Source organism: Coturnix japonica, chromosome 2, assembly GCF_001577835.2.
Source record: "Coturnix japonica isolate 7356 chromosome 2, Coturnix japonica 2.1, whole genome shotgun sequence".
Lineage (NCBI taxonomy): Eukaryota > Metazoa > Chordata > Aves > Galliformes > Phasianidae > Coturnix > Coturnix japonica.
Window position 1 is genome coordinate 63,855,174 of NC_029517.1, and position 20,535 is coordinate 63,875,708.

At 42.4% G+C, this 20,535-nt stretch overlaps 1 protein-coding gene and 1 long non-coding RNA gene across 4 annotated transcripts; one reads left to right on the top strand and one right to left on the bottom strand.

The window, feature by feature from the left end:
- Positions 1–544: 544 nt before the first annotated feature.
- On the bottom strand, positions 545–20,440 carry RPP40 (ribonuclease P/MRP subunit p40). 3 transcript variants are annotated; one of them, XM_015854562.2, is made up of 9 exons: positions 20,087–20,440; positions 16,784–16,900; positions 9,468–9,612; positions 7,634–7,702; positions 6,746–6,841; positions 6,058–6,183; positions 3,076–3,274; positions 2,613–2,747; positions 545–954 (listed from the first exon to the last, which is right to left on the bottom strand). In XM_015854562.2, exons 2-9 carry the CDS (start codon positions 16,862–16,864, stop codon positions 756–758), a joined length of 1,050 nt encoding a protein of 349 aa, XP_015710048.1. In that variant the 5' UTR covers positions 16,865–16,900; positions 20,087–20,440; the 3' UTR covers positions 545–755. The 3 variants fall into 3 exon arrangements, with proteins under 3 accessions (XP_015710048.1, XP_015710046.1, XP_015710047.1); XM_015854560.2 differs by lacking the exon at positions 20,087–20,440 and having other exon boundaries at positions 16,784–16,951; XM_015854561.1 differs by lacking the exons at positions 16,784–16,900; positions 20,087–20,440 and adding an exon at positions 9,717–9,931.
- Positions 9,935–16,820, top strand: LOC107309617. Its single transcript, XR_001553258.1, has 3 exons — positions 9,935–10,005; positions 15,955–16,078; positions 16,723–16,820. It is a non-coding gene; the product is annotated as an uncharacterized LOC107309617 (long non-coding RNA).
- Positions 20,441–20,535: the final 95 nt, after the last annotated feature.

Genomic DNA, 20,535 nt, shown 5'->3' on the forward strand with positions numbered 1-20,535 from the left:
TGTATTAGTGGTCCTGGTGACCATTCAAGTGCACTATTTTTTTAGATAATCCATCCTAAATAAGCACCTGGCTGGCTCACCAATTGTAATGTTGTAATGCTATAACATGATGGAAAGTACAGAGATAATAGCAGAGTGACACTATCCTAGGCTGCAGCAAATGAAGAGCAGCTCAAATGCAACAGCTGTGGACACAGAAATAAAGGAAAGAATCTGCTTACCTTCATAAGGCCTCAGATATGCAGGGATCTACAGCAAGGTAACCTTGCTTCCACTGCCAACACTTAAATGAGGTCTGGGAAAGAATGCATCCAGGCTCCATTCTTTCCAGTCACTCAGCTGCATTGCTTGCACCTGAGCTCCCCTGGGTTGGCCCTGCCTTCCCACCAGGTGCTCAGTCACTGGTTCAGGCCAGGACTTAGCATTTCTGCTATGCTAACAATCTTTAAAAATACTTACAAATGATGCTAGGATAAAAAGAAACAGCCTACAGTCAATGCCTGAGAACTTGCACACACACAAAATATTTTTCTTAAAGACAGAATTTTGAAGTCTTCCAGAACTAAGGACACTATATGGCAGCAAAGAAACAAAAATCCATTCCTTCTATTGCAGGTCATGTTTCAAGGGCTATACGCTACAGAAAAACACAAGGCCACTTAAGATTTAACTTATTATCTAATTATTTTTATAAAAACTATGTTTATCATACAGTATCCTGGGATTATTAGAATGCTTTTTCTGCAGACAGAGCATTACGGAGGACAATCATCATTAGTTCCTAAAGCCATCTGAAGCCAATAGTCCAGATTTCTAAAAAGGACAAAATTGTACAAGTTCTCTCCTCCTTTGTGAAAACCGTGTTCATTCTCTCTCCAGGAAACAGGGCTGTCTGCAAAGCCATGCACAGTTAAGGTCAGCCACGGTGCCAGCTTTGGTTCACCAAAATAGCAACTGAAAGAAAGAAAACAAGGTTATCAATAAATACAATGGAATGAACAGAAAGTTCAGGTATACAAGGTCAAAAATTTAAGAAAAGCATTTTAATGAACATTTGTAATTAATGGGGTTTAGAACACCCTGCTGTAATACATATGTAAATCTGAAAATATTCTACCAGAATGACATTAGGAATTGAAATATGTTTGATTCTTGATTATTCCTACCATACTTATAGACGTGACAAAAAAAAAGTTATAGTTCCAAAATCACAAATGAGTTGTTCTGAATTTCCTACAGAACACATCACCTTTCAGACTGTATTACATTTACTAAGAACAGTCATCATTGGAGAAGAAAAGGCATAGGAGAAAGAAAGAGGCTGTGCTTGACACAAATGCTTCTACCGTCAGAAAGGAAACAGATTACAAATAATCAAAGCTGGCATTATATACTGCTCTTAAGCAGAGGCCAAGGGTATTCATATTCTAACTCCATAAGACTAGTGAGGCTTTCTGCTACAGATCTGAAAATGCATAAAGAGGAATGATAACCAACAGTAAACAGAAAAACCAACAGTAACGTTGTCTTGAGCTAGTGCTACAACCACTAGTAGCCATGCACTTCAAGAATTCTCATACACATGCAGCAAGGAAGTTCCGGAATTCACTGTCAGTAGAGTTAATATACATTCCAGGCAGACACTGCACTAATCCAAGACACACCAGTATCAGTAGATTGGCAGTGCATTAGAACCGCAGTTACACTGTTCATCACTACTCATATTACATGATTCATGTTGTAGCATGATTAAAATATACATAAAGTTAATTTACGGGAATGTCATCAAAACCTTGAAGTGCCTTGCGTTGCTCTTTTTGGTGTTGCAAAGGGTTTTCAATCGTATTTCTTATCAATAGTTAAAAATACTACATCAGACATATTTCAAGGCGTTTGATGTTCACAGTCATGAAAACTGAAAAATGTAGGAGCTCAGCAGAGCCACTGTGCTTTAGAAATTAAGATATAAAAACACAGTCGTTACTAGAATGCAGGGCAGGGATTCACAGATTTGTATACATCAGGAAAGAGTCCAAAAACAACTACTGTTGTTATTGCCCTCTTCCAGTATCTTTATTGCCCTCTTCCAGTACCTGAAAGGTGCTTACAGTGAGAGTGGGGCAAGCCTCTTCTCACTAGTGACAAGTGACAGGTTGAGGGGAAATGGCCTCAAGTTGCACCAGGGCAAGTTTAGGTTGGATATTAGGAAGCACTTCTTTACAGAAAGGGTAGTTAAGTACTGGCATAGGCTCCCCAGGGAGGTGGTTGAATTGTCATCCCTGGTTGTGTTTAAGAGCCATTTGAATGTGGTGCTCAGGCATATGATTTAGCAGAGGGATTTTAGAGTTAGGGTACTATGGTTAGGCTGAGGTTGGACTTGATGATCTGCAAGGTCTTTTCCAACCTGGGTAATTCTATGATTCTACTGCTTTTTCATACCAACATGAAGCTTCTGCTATTTCCCAATTAACGCCTTCATTTTGCACTCTGTTATTTACTTTCAACAGCACTACTGAATATGTGTGTTTAATTTTTGAAATCATTTTGAGAAAGTACAAAAAAAAAACCCAAAACCCACTGAGCTCTAAGAACATCCTCCTGTAAGTCCTTACCACAGCTGCTCCAGTAACTGAATTATCTTCTCAGGAATTATGAAGCCTGTGATTGTGCACAAAAATGCCCGGTCTGCTATTGTGTTGGGCTGAGGACAGCAATAGGTTGATAAAAAACTAGAAGATACGTTGTCTCTGAAAAATAAAAAAGGAAAATAAATAAATCAATAAAATAAACATACTTTAAATCTTCCAGCTAAAGCTTTAGCAATCAAAACTTGTACCAAAGAAGTATCTGTGTTGATTCCCAAACGCTTAATGGACAAGTGACACTGAAATTGTCATGGGTATCTTCAAAATCACAGGTAAGTTAATCAGGACTTACAACAAGTACTTAAGTGTGTAATAGACACTCCACTGGCAGAAGCGTGCCCTTCTTAATCCTTACATAACCGTTCCTTAAATAAATTGTGGCTTTCCCTACTTATAATGTATTTTAAGATCAAACAAATTCCTTACTTACAGATTAACTTGATTCAAAACAGCACCTAGCCATTCAAACAGCTCCTCTGTACTGCAGGATTCTTCTGGCTTTCCTTGAAGTTCATTGCTTTGTAATGTTGGACACTGCAAGTCTCTTAATGTGCTGAATGTTACTTTTGGCTTTAGGGCCTGTATTTGGTTTTTCGGAAAGTATGACATCAATGTTGATCCCTCTGCACCTTAACAACACAACACCACAAAGGGTTGTTACAAAACTTATTACACAGAAGGAGCAATGAAGTTATGAAACTTTTGTATTTGCATTTAAAAGATGTAGAGAGTGGTGCTGAACTGCAACTAGAAGTGCTTATGTCCTTTTCTTTTGAAAAAGGCATAGGATTTTCAGCTTCCTTATCTTCTTTGAACTGAGAATTAGTGCAAAATCCAGCAACTCAGCACAGCTCAGTAACATTACTATTTTACTGATAAGTATAGAAATAGATGTGACAATAGAAAATTCAAGCAAAATTAATTAGGCAAGTAATGAATTAATTCTTTACATGAATTAAAGGTGTCCTGAAAAGGAATTCACGAAAGGAAAGCTACTTGCCTATTAACTTACCCCCCAAAACAAAGTGTACTCACACTGTAAGCACACCCACACCTGTACACACGAGGCTAGGGATCATTTTGCCTTATGACTGTCCATATATAAATCCCCTCTTTGCTCCTGCAGCTGTGCAAGCATCATGCATGCGCTATGTTATTAGGTCACCTCCAGCTCAGCATCTCTAGAAATTTCTCAGGCATTCAAGCATAAGAGGTAGCATACATAAGGTAGATGTAAATGGAGATTCTTCATCTCTAAAACCATTTAAATGAAATTTAGCTCCAAAGAATTTAGGCACTATTTCCTCCAAGAGCACAGAGCACCCAGAGGGATCCCAGCACCTCTAGTTCAGTAAGAACTGCCTCCTAGAGACAGCATGGCATCTAGAAGCAAAAACAGCTCTAATGGAATGAACTCCTGCAGCTCTCAGGAACACTTTACAAAAAGTTATAGTCTCATAAATTCTCCTGGAACACGACTTTACAAGCGCCAAAAGTGTCCCTTCTCAGTTTCCTAAAAGGCACTCAAGTCTTTTACTCAGCATGCCCAGGCAGTGAGGCTTTTAGTTTTTTCAGCAGAGAACAACACATAAGGATCATTCCAGGAGATTTGATCCCATCATTAAAGACCATATACTTGATGTTCTTAGTGCAGTGGAAAACTTGATCTAGGACCCAGGGAGGACAGGACACAGAACAGGACACAGTTAACTATGATTACAGCATCTGTGGCCCACTATCAAGAATTCTGGACCACTTAAGCTCCATCAGCCACATCTAATGTCCAAAGGCAATCACTTGGAGGAGGAGGGCTAAACTGACCCTTTTTAATCATCCTGCACAAATGGCTGTCCAAGTGCAGAAGGGCACACATGACAGATACTGAACTTCTGTTAGTTTGTATTTTTACATAAATATGTATGTGTATTCATGTTCGAAGTGCATCAGGACAATCCTCCTTCAGTCTACTCTGCCCTTAAGTACTTGTTATACTAACAGGCTCAAAGAATACTTACTATTGCCTGAGAATTCTTGATTAAACAAAAATTGAGATATTTTAAATGACCCCTCAAAGTACAAACTTCAGCCTTAGTCCTAACTTCAGGAAATCTCCAAGGTTACAGCCAAGACTCTAACAGAACAGCTCCTCTAGCTACAGAACAGCTTTCCGTGCCCACAACAACCAGCTGCTTTGTCAAAGTTCTCTTGGAGTCCAGTGAATTTCAGCCAGTAAATATTTAAAATTGCCATAGAAATTACAGCAGTAGAACAGAGATGAAAAGATGGCTCTGATTCAGTCATTAAAGACACCACACACTCTGTATTCCTTCTTTCTGTTCCTCTGAGTACCAGAACCAGGAAATGGGGATTGGGGGGGGGGGGGGGGGGGGGGTGGGAAGAAATCAAATATATTGATAGGAAAACTGAAAACCCTACTTTTGGAAAGTGATCGGAATGTTTAGAGGCCTCCAGCAGTGCTGGCCATGGCAAGAAGCACCAGTGTTCAGCAGGAAGGCTGCAAACACAATGCGCACGGAGGACAAGGACACTCCCAAGAAAATACAGCCCTCTTTTCCCCCTTCCAGCAGAATCCACACAATGAGGGTTTTATTTTTGTCAGTACAAAGGAAGAGTCTTCTTATGCTACAAACTTGATTCTTGCACAGAACGATGTTCTAATTTAACTCCATATTCAGGAGATGATCAACCTGACTATAGGCTTTTTGCCATAAGAAACTGAAGAAAATGGATACTGTTCTTCCTGAATGCTGCTACACAGGCAGCAATAAATGTAAGAAGCACACCGGCCCTAACAGCATTTTGCTCTCTGCCCGGAGTCAATAAATCCAAGCAAGCTGAGCCTGAAGATCTGCCACCTTAGCTGGATTTATGTCACCACTTATGACAGCAGGAGTCTTCACCGTGACTCTTTCCTGAAGATGACAAGGACAGAAACTGCAAGCCTTAAACAACTTCTGTCATGACAAACAAGGACAAATCCATGTAACACAGTTCGTATTAAAAAGGGTGGGGAAAGCTGAAGGACTATTAAGTGAAACATAGGGCAGAGCTGAAGGAGCTTGAAATCAGCTTTGATTTCTCACATCAGTAAAACTCAGACTTTTAGAGTCCAGAATCACTAAGAATGTAAAGAGCAGATGGGGAAAACACGCTCGAAGACCCCTCTGACATCTCACTAGCATGAGAATTTTTAGTGACTTCAAGCAGAGCACACCGAAAGCTACAGTTCTGATAAGATATGGCTCTTGTGTTTTTTGTCAATGCAAATGCTGCACACACAAAACAAACTGTACTGAGGAAATACAATTGGACAATACTGGAGAAAAGCTAAACTACAAATATGTGGACATCACGTCACTTCCATTTTAGTTTTACATTCAGTTCTTATTACCTGAATTATACCAAGCCAGTAAGAAATCAAATTCTAAAGGCTTCTTTTCCTTCAAGGCCCAAAGCACCCTCTTATGTTTCTTTCCATCAGGGTGGAAGTTGGAATCGGTCAAGTCAATAGTTATAACTGCAAAAATGTACAAAAGCTTTTTTAATTCTATAGACTACATTTAACACCAAAATTAAGAGTTAAAAGAACACAAAGAAACCAAAGAGCATTAGAATACCTTTTCATATGTTCAGCATCTTTACAAACTATTTGGCTATGCAAATACGACTCCCACATTATGTAAATAATCTCCTGTCATCTTTATTTTGAGGTAATACAAAACAGTTTCCTAGTGATACCAACAACAAAATCCCAATACAGGGCTTCCTGTGTTCCAGTTTCTGCCAATCACCCCTTGTTTTACTGCTGTACACCACCAATAAAAGAGTCCACCCTCATCAATTCGACTCTCACACTTTAGGTATTTATAAACAGCAATGAGATCCCCACTCAGTCTTCTCTTCCCCAGACTGAAGAGTCCCAGGACTCTCAGCCTTTCCTCTTAAATCAGAAGACACAGATACCTCACAAATAATAATTTCTAAGGAAAGGTAAGTTTCAGTGTTGTTGTTTTGACACCCTATCAAGGCATTTCACCAACAGATCTGAAGTAATCACTGTTAATATCGATTACACTTACTGTATCTCATTGGTTTTTTACCAGAATACCGAGAAGGGCGGCCTTGCAGTCCAAGTTCCTCATAAGTATCTTTATCTACTGACAGAATTAGTTTTCCTAGAAACAAAACAAACTTTAAATGATTTTTCAGCTTAGTTCCCTTGCAAGTCTTCTGAGAACCACATACTTTATACAACGTTAACTTTGAATCACTGGGTATTGCTAACGTAATCCAGACTCTTTAGTACCAGATCTGCTCCTGACATTTAAATTCCATTGTTCTTTATTATCCTACAGGTCTTATGAATTTGAATGAGAGAAGTGAAATAATGTTGCTGATTTAGGCACAGTATGTTTGTTTGTTTGACTGTACTATGGGAGTGTTTCACTCAATCCTTCCTCTGCTTGACCCCCACATTTGTGGTGTCATTGGCTGAACACAGAGCTACACTTGGGACCTGATTCTGTAAACATCCCTTCATGCTCTGCTCAATTAAACACACAAAAGCATTACATCCAGCTCCCATGGGACTGCTCTCACCGAGTGAAACACGCTTATTAGCAATGAGCAGATAATGCTCAGGAGCAGCTCCACTCCTGGCTCACAAGCCAAATCTGGCAGCTGCCACCTGGTACACAATTTCACACAAAAGATTGATACCACAGTATTTAATTCTACTATAACATACATAACAGTATAATACAGAGTACTCTGGTATTCTCTTCTGGTACAAATTGTATCTTTAAGACCAGTATGAAACAAGAAGTCAGAATGCAGCTCATTGAGAAAAATAATCATACGTAGCAACTTCTGCCAGGTGAAGCACTGACATCTAATACTATCAATAAGCAACACTGATTTTGGAAACCATAATCAATGTACATATCATAAAAATCAAAAGAACATACCAGTTGGTAGTAAAGCTGCAGTATTATCTTGATCAATTCTGGTGTTATAGGTAAGTGCATAGCATGAACCTTTAATGGTAAAGCAGAAAATGCTGAGATTATACAGCCTCTGGAGAAAGATACAACAAACAGGAAACGTTCACTTCAAGATAATCAAGCATGCACCAAATCTTTTGAATTACATTTAATTCTTGTGTTGTCACTAGGTAAGTTTCTTCCACCTTCTTGAACAAAATGCCTATTATTAGTTTTATAAAGTTTACAATGTACTCATAATATAGGTAATGTTATCAATATACCTCAATCCAGACATACATTACTTCCATGTGCAAGCTTTTCCACTCAGGAAATGGAAGAAACTGTACATAGAATTGAGTTGGAAGGGACCTTTAATGGTCACATAGTCCAGCTCCCTTGCAATAAACAGAGACACCCACAGCTACATCAGGTTGCTCAGAGCACTGTCCAGCCTGACCTTGAGTGTCTCCATGGATGTGGCTTCCAGACCTCTCTGTGCAATCCATGGCAGTGGCCCACCACCCCTTATTGTAAAAAGCTTCTTCCCTTCGTCCAATCTAAATCTCCCCTCTTTCAGTATGACACCATTTTCTTTTGTCCTGTCTAAACAAACCTAGCTAAAGTGTCTGCCCGCTTCTTTCTTACAGCCCTCCTTTAGATATTGAAAGGCCACTATCAGGTCTCCCCAGAGCCTTCACTTCTCCAGGCTGAACAGCCCCAGCTCTCTCAGCCTGTCCTTGTAGGAGAGGTGTTTCAGCTTCTGAATAATTTTTGTGGCTCTCCTCTGGATATGCTCTAACAGGTCCACATCTCTCCTAAACCAAGGATTTCATACCTGGATGCAGTACCCCAGATGATGTATCACCAATACAGAGTAGAAGGGAAGGATCACCTCCCTCAACCTGCTGGCTACACTTCTTTTGATACAGCTCAGGACACAGCTGGCTTTCTGGGTTGTGAGGGCACACTGCTGGCTCATGACTAAGTTACCATCCATCAGTACCCCCAAGTCCTTTTCAGCAGGGCTGTTCTCCATCCTTTCATCCCCCAGCTGATACTGACAGCAGGGGTTGCCATGACCCAGGAGCAGGACCTTGCACTTGAACGTGTTGAACCTCATGAGGTTCTCCCAGGCTCACTGCTCAAGCCTGCCCAGATCTCTCAGGATGGCATCCCATCCCTCAGATGCTTTGAACACACTGTACAGCTTCCTGTCATCTGCAAACCTGCCACTGGTGCACATGATCCCACTGTTGACGCCACTGATGAAGATACTAAAGAGCACTGGTCCTAGTACTGACATCACACTCATCACTGATTCCCATCTGGACACTGAGCCATTGACCATCACTCTCTGGGTACAATCTTGCAACCAGTTTCTTGTCTGTTGAACAGCCCACCCACCAAATCATAGAATCATAGAATTGCTCAGGTTGGAAGAGACCTTAAAGATCATCAAGTCCAACTGCAACCTGACCACGCTACCCTAACTAACAACCCTCTGCTCAATTATAGCTCTGAGAAAGGAGGTGATTTCTCCATAAGGTGGAGAAGATGAGAGGTGAGACTACATATTGGAGCCCTCCTGTCAGCAGGCATGCAGGGTTTAGATGGAATGGGGAAAACAGAGAGGGGGAGCAACCATAAGCTCTGGACCCATTGCTTCTATGTAAAGTAGGAAAATGTATAAAGCAGATAAAAAAATGCATAGATTTTATTAGCACACTTTCTTCCCTTTCTTTAAAACAGCATAAACAGAGGCAAGTTAACGTTGCTGTTATGCAAGATCCCCTTTGTGTGTGCCACACACCCTTACCTCTCCTCACAAAGCAGTCAATGAATTCTTGAGCGACCAGCTGATGGACGGCCAAGCTCCTCACCAGGTAATACTCCCCGACGTCTGCTATGGTGTTTTTCAGCACTTCGGGCAGCACGCCGCACTCGGGGATCAGCACAGACACCTGCCGGGCACAGATACGGAAATCAAAGCGTATCCGAAACACATAAGCCATATCCCCCCCAGCTCCTCCATTCCCCCCAAGGCACCGCCGCCTCCCGCACTCACGCGGTAGTTGTAAGCGTGTTCCCGCACATGCACCGCGTGTCGGGAGCGCTCATGCCGCACGTGTCCCTTCTCGCACACCAGCAGGTGCCGGGGGGGCTGCTGTAGGGTCCGGAACGGCATCGACATCCTTCAATGCAACCTCATACACAAGAACGACCACAGCACAGCACAGATGCAAAGCGTGGGACACCCCTGGCGTGACGTTACTTCCGACAGCGCGCTGCTTCCGCGTAGTCGGACCCCGAGCATGCGCTACGGCCACCCCATAGATCCCGCACAGATATACCGAGTACGTGAGCACTCGCTGAGCATGTGAGATTATCAGATACAACGCAGTATCTGCTCGCTGTCTGATGAATCATAGCTCCTGAGGAGCTACCGGTTCAGTGCTTCTGGCTTGTTGTGCTGGCTCAGACCCACTTGTTTCTGGGTTCGTGCCTTCCTGCTGCTTGCTAATAAAGTAACTTGAGGATGGTGCTGCTCCAGACTCAGAGGCTTGCACACATGATGAGATCCCTGTCTCATTAACATTGGTTGAGGAGGTCTGAAATCTGCGCTTATACTGCCTGCATAAATTGGGTTGTTAGGAATCAAGGATGGCGATGTAATCATAGCGGTCTTCTAATTTAAAGCGTGCAAAAATGAATGGGGAAAGCACTGCTTGATGGATGTCAGTTATTACCATACCCACAGGCAGAAGCAGACAAGCATTACTCTCTGATGATCAGGAAGCCTGTTCTGCTAATGGGGTGAAAAGTTCAAGCCTCTGATCAATAAACCCAGACAGCCAGAGAGGAAATTCAGCCATATTCAAGGCAGCCTGTGGAGCTTGGGTTTGTTTTGATGGCTTGTTGGTTTTTTTGCCTGCTTTTTTTGTTTGTTTTTCGTGAGCTTCTCTCACAAAAGTAATTTATGTTTTCTGCTAGGGATACAAATGGGTTAGAAAAGAAATGTGGAAAAAATACGCTGTGGAAAGAGCAAGAGAATCAAGATTCATGGCTGCATATTCAAGGGAGTTCAGTCAGTATTTGGGGGGTTTTGGCAGCCGTGTACTGCACTGCAGTTCAGTAGAGCATCAAAGGATTTACACCATTGTTCAGTTAGTTTGGTTCATAAGTCAGGCAATTCATTTTAACCTACCTTTACTCTTTTATGTCAGCTGTCCTACCATGGGGTATGTCTGCTTTAGAGAACCCCAAGAAGACACTGAACTACATTAAAAAAGACATGTAGTGGTTCAGTAGTCTGAGCTGTAACATAGAATCATAGAATCATAGAATTACCCAGGTTGGAAAAGACCTTGAAGATCATCAGGTCCAACTGCAGCCTAACCAGTACCCTAACTCTAACAACCCTCTGCTAAATCATATCCCTGAGCACCACATCCAAAAGGCTCTTAAACACATCCAGGGATGGTGATTCAACCACCTCCCTGGGGAGCCTATTCCAGTACCTAACTGTAAAGAAGTTCTTCCTAATATCCAACCTAAACTTGCCCTGGCGCAACTTGAGGCCATTTCCCCTCAACCTGTCACTTGTCACTAGTGAGAAGAGACTTGCCCCACTCTCGCTGTAATGCATGCAGGATTTCCCTCCTTAAATACTGAGCTAGATACCTGTATACTAATTGTTGGTACATGTCATTTTTATAGTGATGATTACAGTTTTGTGAGTAATTAGGTGTATGGTTTCTCCATATTGTTTTTTTAGGGAAAGATATTCTGAACTTGAAATACTTTAAATTATTTGGCCCCAGAGAAGCTATCACAATTTTTGTAAGGATTTAAACCTGTATCAGGGCAATGCAGTTTTATTGCAATTCAGCTTCAGAGACTTACAGCCTGTAGCCAGGAGGAGGAAAGAAGTGCCTCGGGCAACCTCTTGTAATATCCTCGGGTAGGGAAGGGTCTCTAAGACACTTCCTTGAACTAGTGAAAAATTGATTCAATTTCTGTATGAAACAACTGAGATTGGAAAGGAAGGCCTGATTCCCATGATGTACAGTATCTCTAATTGTGAAGTCCAGGTATTTCTTTCATGTATCTCTTAATTACTGAAGGGCAGCCTTAACTCATTCTTTCAGGCGGGTATTCTGTGATTTACATGACTAAATGACCGAGACTTTAATCAAATCAAATCTTAACACGTATTTGTCACATCTTTATTTTTAATTTGGTTTGTGTCTTTAAAATGAATCAAGTTATTTTTCTTTCTTCAATATTGTTGACTACCAGAGAGAAGGAAGGAAGCTGTCCTTTGAACCTTTTAACCTTGGCTATCGTAATTAGTAATTTGTAAAACAGAAACAATTATCTCTAGTGCCTTGTTTATCTGAAATCATACTAATGTGTATAAGACTGAAAAATGGCACTTTGCTTGACCCTTGTCAGCTGCTTTTTTCATTGAGGAAAGTGGAAAGATGGTGAAGAGCTTGATAGTTAGCTTTATATCCTGTTTTTACATGCTCAGAGCAACGATGGGTTGTAAAAATGATCCCACTCAGCCTTGTTTTTCTAGGAGCTTACAAACAAAGCTTCTGCCAAGCTACTCCCCAAAGCTGCTTTTCAAGCCAGGAAGAAAGAATGGTGAGTGTTAGCTATGGACGGAGCTCCATGTTTTAGTTTAAATGCAGTTAAAACAAAACAAACCAAGATACAAACAAACAAACTCCACACAAGGGATGTTTCTTTTATAGTTAAAAACAAAATCAACCCTCTATGATCTGGGAAACTCACTCATTCTTGTGATGCAAGAGTGGGAGAAGAAAAGGGAAAAATCATTCACCAGACAGGGCTCCAGGGAGCAGGAGTGGTTTTGGTCTTCAAGTAGTCACCTCTGTTTGCCTTTTAAGGGCCGGAATTTGGCTGAGCCCTGCATGGTGATGGGGGATTTTCCTGACTTTGTGTCTCCCTTTAAACAGAGACATATTTAAACATATTTTCTAAACCTATTATTGTGCACTCCTTTGTATGTTGATGCACGTTGTTAACAAACCTTCTGATTGTGAGACCATTGGAATTTTTGCCTGATGAACTGTTTCTCTTGCATTCCCAAATCACAAAGGTCCCATGCTGCACTTCTCACTGCTGCACGTTTGTGCAGCTCTGTGCTTTCACCAAGGATGAGCAGCAGAGCTTGGTCGTGAAAGCTTAGTGCAGTAACTTCAACCATCCTTTTTCAAGGCAATTCCAAAATCACGCGGTTGCCTATTTCAAGCTATGAAGTTAAGCAACCAAAACTGTGTAATAACTTAAAATAACCTAAGATTAAAAAGAAAGCATCATGTTCCCAGGCAGGAGTTGTTCCCTCAGGAGGATTCAGGTATCAAAGTGGTATTATCAGAAGTGAAGTTTAAATTTGAAGTTGCACTTTTTATCTATCTTGTGACACTCAAATTTGACTGTAGAAATAGATAAAAATAGTAATACTGGATACACCAGTTAAGAACAGTTGTTTTTCGCACATATGCCCCTGTTTCCTCACATTTATTTTAGAGTAAATCTTCTCTTTTCTCATTTTAGTCAACTCATTATTAGAATTATGGATGCCAGAGTTCTTCTGAGACATATATTTCATTGTATTTACAATTATAGACATGAAGTTCAATAGCCTACTTGCATTATACATTTCAAAGATATGATGTCATTGCTTCAGATACTTCTTACTTAAACACTTTTACAAATACTATTCTCCGTTAGTGGGCTGTCCTTATCATTCCATTTTTGATACATTTTTAACATTCAGACTACACTGTAGTCCTTCCTAAGCCTTATTTCTGCTCTGGGATCTAAGCGTAAAACAGGACCTTTTCACAAGCTGCCCTGTATTCAGCATGTATATTCCTCTGTCATTTGGAAAGTACTTTTCAAAAACCTCACTGAGACTTAAATGAGGATGAAGGCTTTCAAGTTTAGCCTCCTATGTTTAAGAAGTCTAAGCTTTTGCAAAATTATTGACATCCATGTTCAAATAACCCCGTAAACACCTATTCATGATGCGCATTTATTACCAGGCTTTGAAACACTTCTCTCCAGTCACCTGGAAGCTCTGTTATGAGAAATGGGCTTTACATGGAACTGATCATAAAATCACAGAGTTAAAGAATGGCTTGGGTTGGAAGGGACCTCAAGGATCATCAAGCTCCAACCCCCCCTGCCGCATGCAGGCCAGCACCCTCCACATCTAATATTAGATGATATTATCTGTTCTGGTCTTCATCATTTTTAAGACTGGAGGTCTCCCAAGCATTTATCCATTATTTTTCCTGGATAAACTGTTTGAGAACAAAACTAATCAAAAGTTTTGCCTCTACAGGTCATCTTTTTATCTGAGATCTGAGAGCTTCTGCATCTTTTAGTACACAAGCCATTCACAGCAAAACAGTTGTTATTTGCCACGGCGGGAGGAAAAATTCTGTAGAGCCAAAGTCTTTATATTCTGCCTGCTAGCGGTTTGTGTCTGGCTGAAGTTCCTGCCAATACCGCTGTTCTTGCTTCTGGCCAAATGTGTGAGGAAACAGGCAGTTTTAAACAAAAGTCTGGCAGTTTTAGACAAAAAAAATCCAGGCAAGAAACTGCATCGTCCATTCAATCAATGAAGCAGCAAAAATCACATCAGTGTGAAGATACAGAACTTCAAATAAGCTTCTGAACTGCACTGTTTGCTTGGAGGATTATTGCTCTCTGCAAAACATACTGAAAGGTCACCACCTCACTGCTATTGTCCACTGCATTTAAATGTGAAAAACAAAGCCGCTTGCACCTTGGCACAGTTCAGTGCCAATACTTTATGGATCTTCCTGTTCTGTAACATGAGTCAAGAAATGATGACTAAATGGGTTCAGTCATAAACCATAATGAAATCACACCCACTAAACATATGGCAGGAATGACAGAATGTTACATAGAGTCGTTAGTCTTCCAATTTGAAAAGAAGACAAGGCTCCACAGTTAAACAAAAATACTCTGAATTTGGCCAAGATAAACCTTTTGTTAGCAGACAGAGAGGGACTTGTCTTGGGAAACAGATGTATCCTTCTCGAGGCAGGGGTAAGAAATTTCATTTATTTCTTCGGTTGGAATAATAAGTAGAAAATGGCATACAAAAATTAAGTGAAAATAAGTAGAATCTTTGGGACAATGGATAAAAAAAGGAAAACTCAGAGAGAAAATTACTCTTGAAATAGGCCTTTGAAAGAGAAAGCCTAGAAGTCATTTGATTTAATCACTGAAACCTTTCAATATTCAGAAGGAAAATGAATCAGTGGCTCTTCAAGATTTACTCTGTTCGTTAGTTCATTCTTCCTCTTTGGTCATTAAGCTGCTTCTCTCTGTGACTCCAGCCTGATTACTAAAATCACTCCACGAGTTAATTAAGGGCTCCACATTTTGGTTCTCTAAGATTAACCTGGCTACTCTTGATCTCATTGAGTTATCCTTAGCTCTGCAAGTAAGTTTGAAAAGATTTGGCTAGGACTGCTCATATAATTAGGAAGTAGCGGCACGAGGGGGAGGCATTAGCTACCAGAAATCAATTAGTAATTGAGACTACACACTCTGTGATCTACTTGAAAGATTCTCTGTTATATTCTGCACTCTGTTACTGCAGTGTAAGCTAAGAATTACTCCCTTAACATCAGCTGATGGCATGAAGCAACATTTTCAGTGTGAATGGACACTGACCAACTGGTGTTGTAAACAGAATAACCTGGAACAGTAAAACCTTTCACTTCAACTGTGCTCATACATGTCTGTTGTTTGTGTAGGAGACAGAACAGGGTGTGAATGGCAACACTTCCTATTCCTGGACAACCCTTTCAAAAAAGAAGCATCTTCTTTCAAAGGAATTGCTTTTTGAGCTCCTTACAGCGTAGCGGCTGCTTGAAACATTTTCAAACCAAAGTTAATTTGAGCCCTTCTGCCTCACCAAGCAAAAAGATAAACAATTCAATTTTGGCACCATTAGGTTGCATTTACAATCTATCATCCTCACATTACAGACACCAGAAATGAGGTACTGAATCACTGAAGTAGCTGCCTTTAAATGCCTCATCAGTTTGGGAGTGAAAAGAAACGAGAGACATGTGGGATTCATCTTTTTTTTGTTTTAGTTGGATATGGAAATGGAGGCAGAAGCTACAGCAGATTAGTAGTCCAGATACCAGGAAAGGCAGCATATTTAGCTGAATTTATTCTTAAATATTTACTGTATGATAATCTGAAGTGTCTACTATGTACAGATGGCTCATAAATGGAAACTACCATGAATTATGCCAAACATGTACAGGGAACAAGGAGCCTCGAGCAACTTCATTACGGCTGCAACCTCCATTCGTGTAGACATGAACAGTGAGAATATTTTTGGTAAGCTTTAATCTCCCATCCTATACTCCTTACTCCATGTAAGTACTATGTACACAACAGTTTGCAGTACAAGTTTTAAATGTAAGATGGCTGTTGTTCAGCACGAACTTTGGCTATGATACTGGGAATTGCCACTGAAAGAAAGCAGCTTCATAAATTGTAGTCATTTTCTTACATTAAAAAGTGATCAAGGCACTTGCTTTGTTTTAAAGAATAACAAGTTCCTCATCTATTATAGATAGATAATAAACCACACCACTAGGTGGGGCTTCTTTTCTGCCTTTCCTACTGGAGGTGATGGAACTGCGGGACTTAATTCAGATTAATATGTATGATCTACTGCATTATTAGTCAATGAAATACAAAGCTCTGTACTGTGTTACAGACACCTGCTTGCTGGTATGTATGTGCATCTACTTAAAACAATCCCACTGTAAGCCATAAGAATAAAAATGGCTGTGAAATAAAGTACCTCTCTTACAGGATCTCCTACGAGATGCCTGTGATTCCATCTTCTAACACACTTCAATGCATAACTAACCCTAACTGAGGAAATGCAGACTCAGGGTTGTATTTACTCCTTGTGCTGCAGTTTGGAAAACGACACATGCAAATGAACAACTTTTAACATTGGATCTATGCAGCCTATACAGGTCTATACAGTGTTTCAAGAGAGGTGAAAGAAACAGCTGATGCACTACTTACGTAGGAAGCTGTGACTGCCCGGCCCTGCCCTTCTGACCAGATACCAGCTCTGACGTCCCAGCAGAGTCCAAGCGAGTTCATGTCTCTGTTGATTTTGGGTGAGGTACGGGCCTTCTCCTTGCGACAAACACAAAAACACAAAACAGAAACCATCTGGGTGCAAGTTCACATAGAACGCCCTTTATATAAGAACTACTCTGCGTGAGATGGAGCTCTGTTCACACTGAAGCCCAGTGCAATACAATGGCATATAACATGGTTGAATTTGATCCACATCAGCACACTTACTGAGGATGCTCGCCATCGATGCATCCAGATCACTGACAGCAAGCTCAACTGTTATAGATGGGAAGAAGAAGATGAGTTTTGAAGTGAAGGAAGCTGGGAGGAAGAAGATGACTTTTGAAGTGAAGGAAGAAGATAGTTCAGAACTAACGGTGCTAGAATTTGGGAAAAGATGTTATTAATGTAGTGTACAAACTGTGATGATCCCTGCATATCTATCAATCCCTGTAAACTGTTCAATATCACTTAGTAGTTTTTTTACAGGTTTTCTGTAGCAATAACAGGAGATTTTCTTAGTGGAAACTTGACTGGGAAGTTGAAGAGAGATGGTATATTTGAACAAGATACATTCTGTGTAGTGGGGAACTTTCTGCCTGGACGGACAGGAAAACCTAGTTCTGGTCTTGAAGGTTTGAAGTTAACATCAGAATTGCATAAAAAGAAATGATGGAAAGTGTATGAACAGTCTTTGGGATTAAATTGTGTGTCTGCGTTGAATCAACAGAATCCTCCTGTTACATGACCCTGGGTGTCCCCAGACTAATATTTTCATGTTCATTTTGTGTCCAGCGATGACTATTGATCCAAGGAGCTCAGTGAATGTATTAAATTGCACATCAAACACACCTCCCTCCCTGCAGTGTATGTCATAAAGATTTATCCAATTTCAGATCACACTCACTAATACGAGCCGATGACTAACTCTAAAAATCTGGTACTCCTCCTTGCGTGCTGCTGCCTCTTTTCAATTCTTTTCATGCAGGATGGGTTGTCTGAACTGCTTTTTCTAAACTTCTGTGAACAGTAGTCCTTCCTGCAGGCCTACTTCCCAGACTTGCACAGCATACAAGGAATGCACATTAACCCCAGAGGAGCAGACCCACCAGGAGCTCAGGCAGTACTCAGAGGGCCTCTGATAGGACATGAGAGGTTAAACTCTGTTAAACTTCTGTTAAACTCTTTGAAAGGGCTGACAATAGCAGGACACGGGGAAATGGTTTTAAGTTGAAAGAGGGAAGATTTAGGTTGGATGTAAGGGGGAAGTTCTTCACTAGGAGAGTGGTCAGGCCCTGGAACAGGCTGCCCAGGGAGGCTGTGGATGCCCCGTCCTTGGAGGTGTTCAAGACCAGGTTGGACGGGGCCCTGGGCAACCTGATCTAGTAAAGGTGTATGTTTGGTGGCCCTGCCAGGCAGGGGGGTTGGAACTACATGATCTTTGAGGTCCCTTCCAACCCGGGTCATTCTGTGATTCTGTGAGAGACCAGTAGCGATGGCGGCCATTGCCTACAGGGCCCTTGGGAGCACTGGGCCAGGGTGGGCAGCCAGAACTGCTCAGCCTAGGGACAGAGCTCTGGAAGGAGGTGGGCAGGCTGAGGGGCATGAGACCTTGCTAACTAGTTCCCTGAGCAGCCTGAAGTCTGCTCTCCCCATAGCCAGGGCTAAAGTTTTGCTGGCAGTTTTCCTTTTATCATTAAAGATGGACAAAGGAAAATGGTGGTTGATCTAGAGGTATCTTTTAGTTCTTCAAGAATAATTTATTGTTGTCATTGTCCTGACTAAGTGGCCCACAGCAGTGTTCCACAATATCCCCTTATTTGCTTGTCCTTTAATCCTTACCTAGAGGCTGCCAACTGTGCCATGACCAGCTGCCAGCTCTGTACAGCCCAACCTCTCCATCACACACAGACACCTCCCACTCCACCTGCCCTGCCTGTCCCTGCAGAAAGGCCCAGAACGGTCCATTGCGACACACCAGTCACGGGACTCTGCCCACCAGGTTTCATTGATGCCAGTGATATCACGGCTCTGGGGCTGAGCCAAGGCTTCTGGCTCCTCTCACTTGTTTCTCAGTGCTGCATGCTCTAGCAACTTTCCAAAGGTGCCTCACCACAGCCAGCACCTGATGTTGCGGGATCTCTCTAGCACACAGCCCTGAAACCAGCTGTTCACCTGGTCAGTCTTCATGTCAGCTTGGTTAACTCCAGGTGCCCCACAAGTGGAATGGGTGAGCTGTGAGTCTCACTTCCAGGCACAGTTGACAATGGGCTTATGTTGCATCCTCTTTTGGTCAAAGTCAGCATTAACAGCACAGCTGTCTGTTGTTCTGTTTGTGGCCTTCTGGCAGCGCATTGCAGGCCTCAGCTCAGTAACTCCATGGCTTACTTCCATCACAACGAGGCTGTCCAAAGACCCAAAGGGTGGCATAACCTGGGACAGGCTGGTTACGGGGCTGCTCTATGAGCTGAGCTGAAAGCAGAGCACCAGTGATGAGCAGCTGACAGCAAACGGCTATTAGTCATGTTTTCCATTGGCACCGCTGATGCCAGAGAGCGTCTGTCCTTCATTCCTGTTCCTATGAAGCTCCAGAATGAACTACGAACAAATGCTGCGTACAATGCCAGGAGCTGGAGGAGTCATTACTTGGCAGCAAGGCTTCACACTCAAAATATAACACAAAGGGTGTAAAACACGCGAGAGAGGAAAAGAACGGAGTTTAAGAACCATGTGTTTTTGGCAGCCATCCATAGAAATCACCACAGACAATAGTGATGGTGTGCACAAAGAAGAGAGGTTGGAAAAGGTCTCAGATACGGGTCTGAGCACATTAAATGGGTGTTAGCAGGATGCTGGTGGCCACGTGGAACCCCGGGTAAATAAAACTGATGGGAATTGGATGCCCCGTCCTTGGAGGTGTTCAAGACCAGGTTGGACGGGGCCCTGGGCAACCTGATCTAGTAAATGTGTATGTTTGGTGGCCCTGCCAGGCAGGGGGGTTGGAACTACATGATCCTTGAGGTCCCTTCCAACCCGGGTCATTCTGTGATTCTGTGAATTCAACTGGAATCTTATTAGACATGACCGAGACTTATGAGACGTGTGCCACCAGAGCTTCTGGCCTTTATTTTCTACGGGCACTGCTGGGTCCAAATGAGGGGGAGAAAAAGCAGCTTTAAAAAGTGGCTTAAAAAAAGTAATAACCCGACTTTAAGAAGGGAACGGATTTGTTGTTCAATTCACCTGTCTTAGGGGTTCTCCCCCGACGTTCAAGTCTCAAAGCTTTGCACGGCACAACTGGGATGTAAGCACGCAATCCGTGCACTTCTCTCCCTCAGGACTCTTTGCTCCTGTGCCCACGATCCGCAATTTGGGGCCCGCTTGCCGGAGCCGCTACTCGGCGGGTGTGCGGGGCCGTAACTCCTCTCTCCTCCAAAAGCCGTAAAACCCAGCACGTTGCTCGCAGCTCACTCCTCCTCGCTGTGGTAACCGCGGCCCCCGGCGGGACCTGGCCGCGAGGCAGCGGCGGCCGACGTGCCCGTCCGCCCGTCGCACCCTCCCCGTACTTCCTTATTGTTTGAGCCCGGGGAGGTCCCGCCCCGCCCGCGGCTCGGCGGCCGCAGCTCTCCGGGGTGGCTCCGGGCCCGACGGGGACGCGCCCCCCGCCCGGGGCCCTCGGCGGGGCCGTCGGA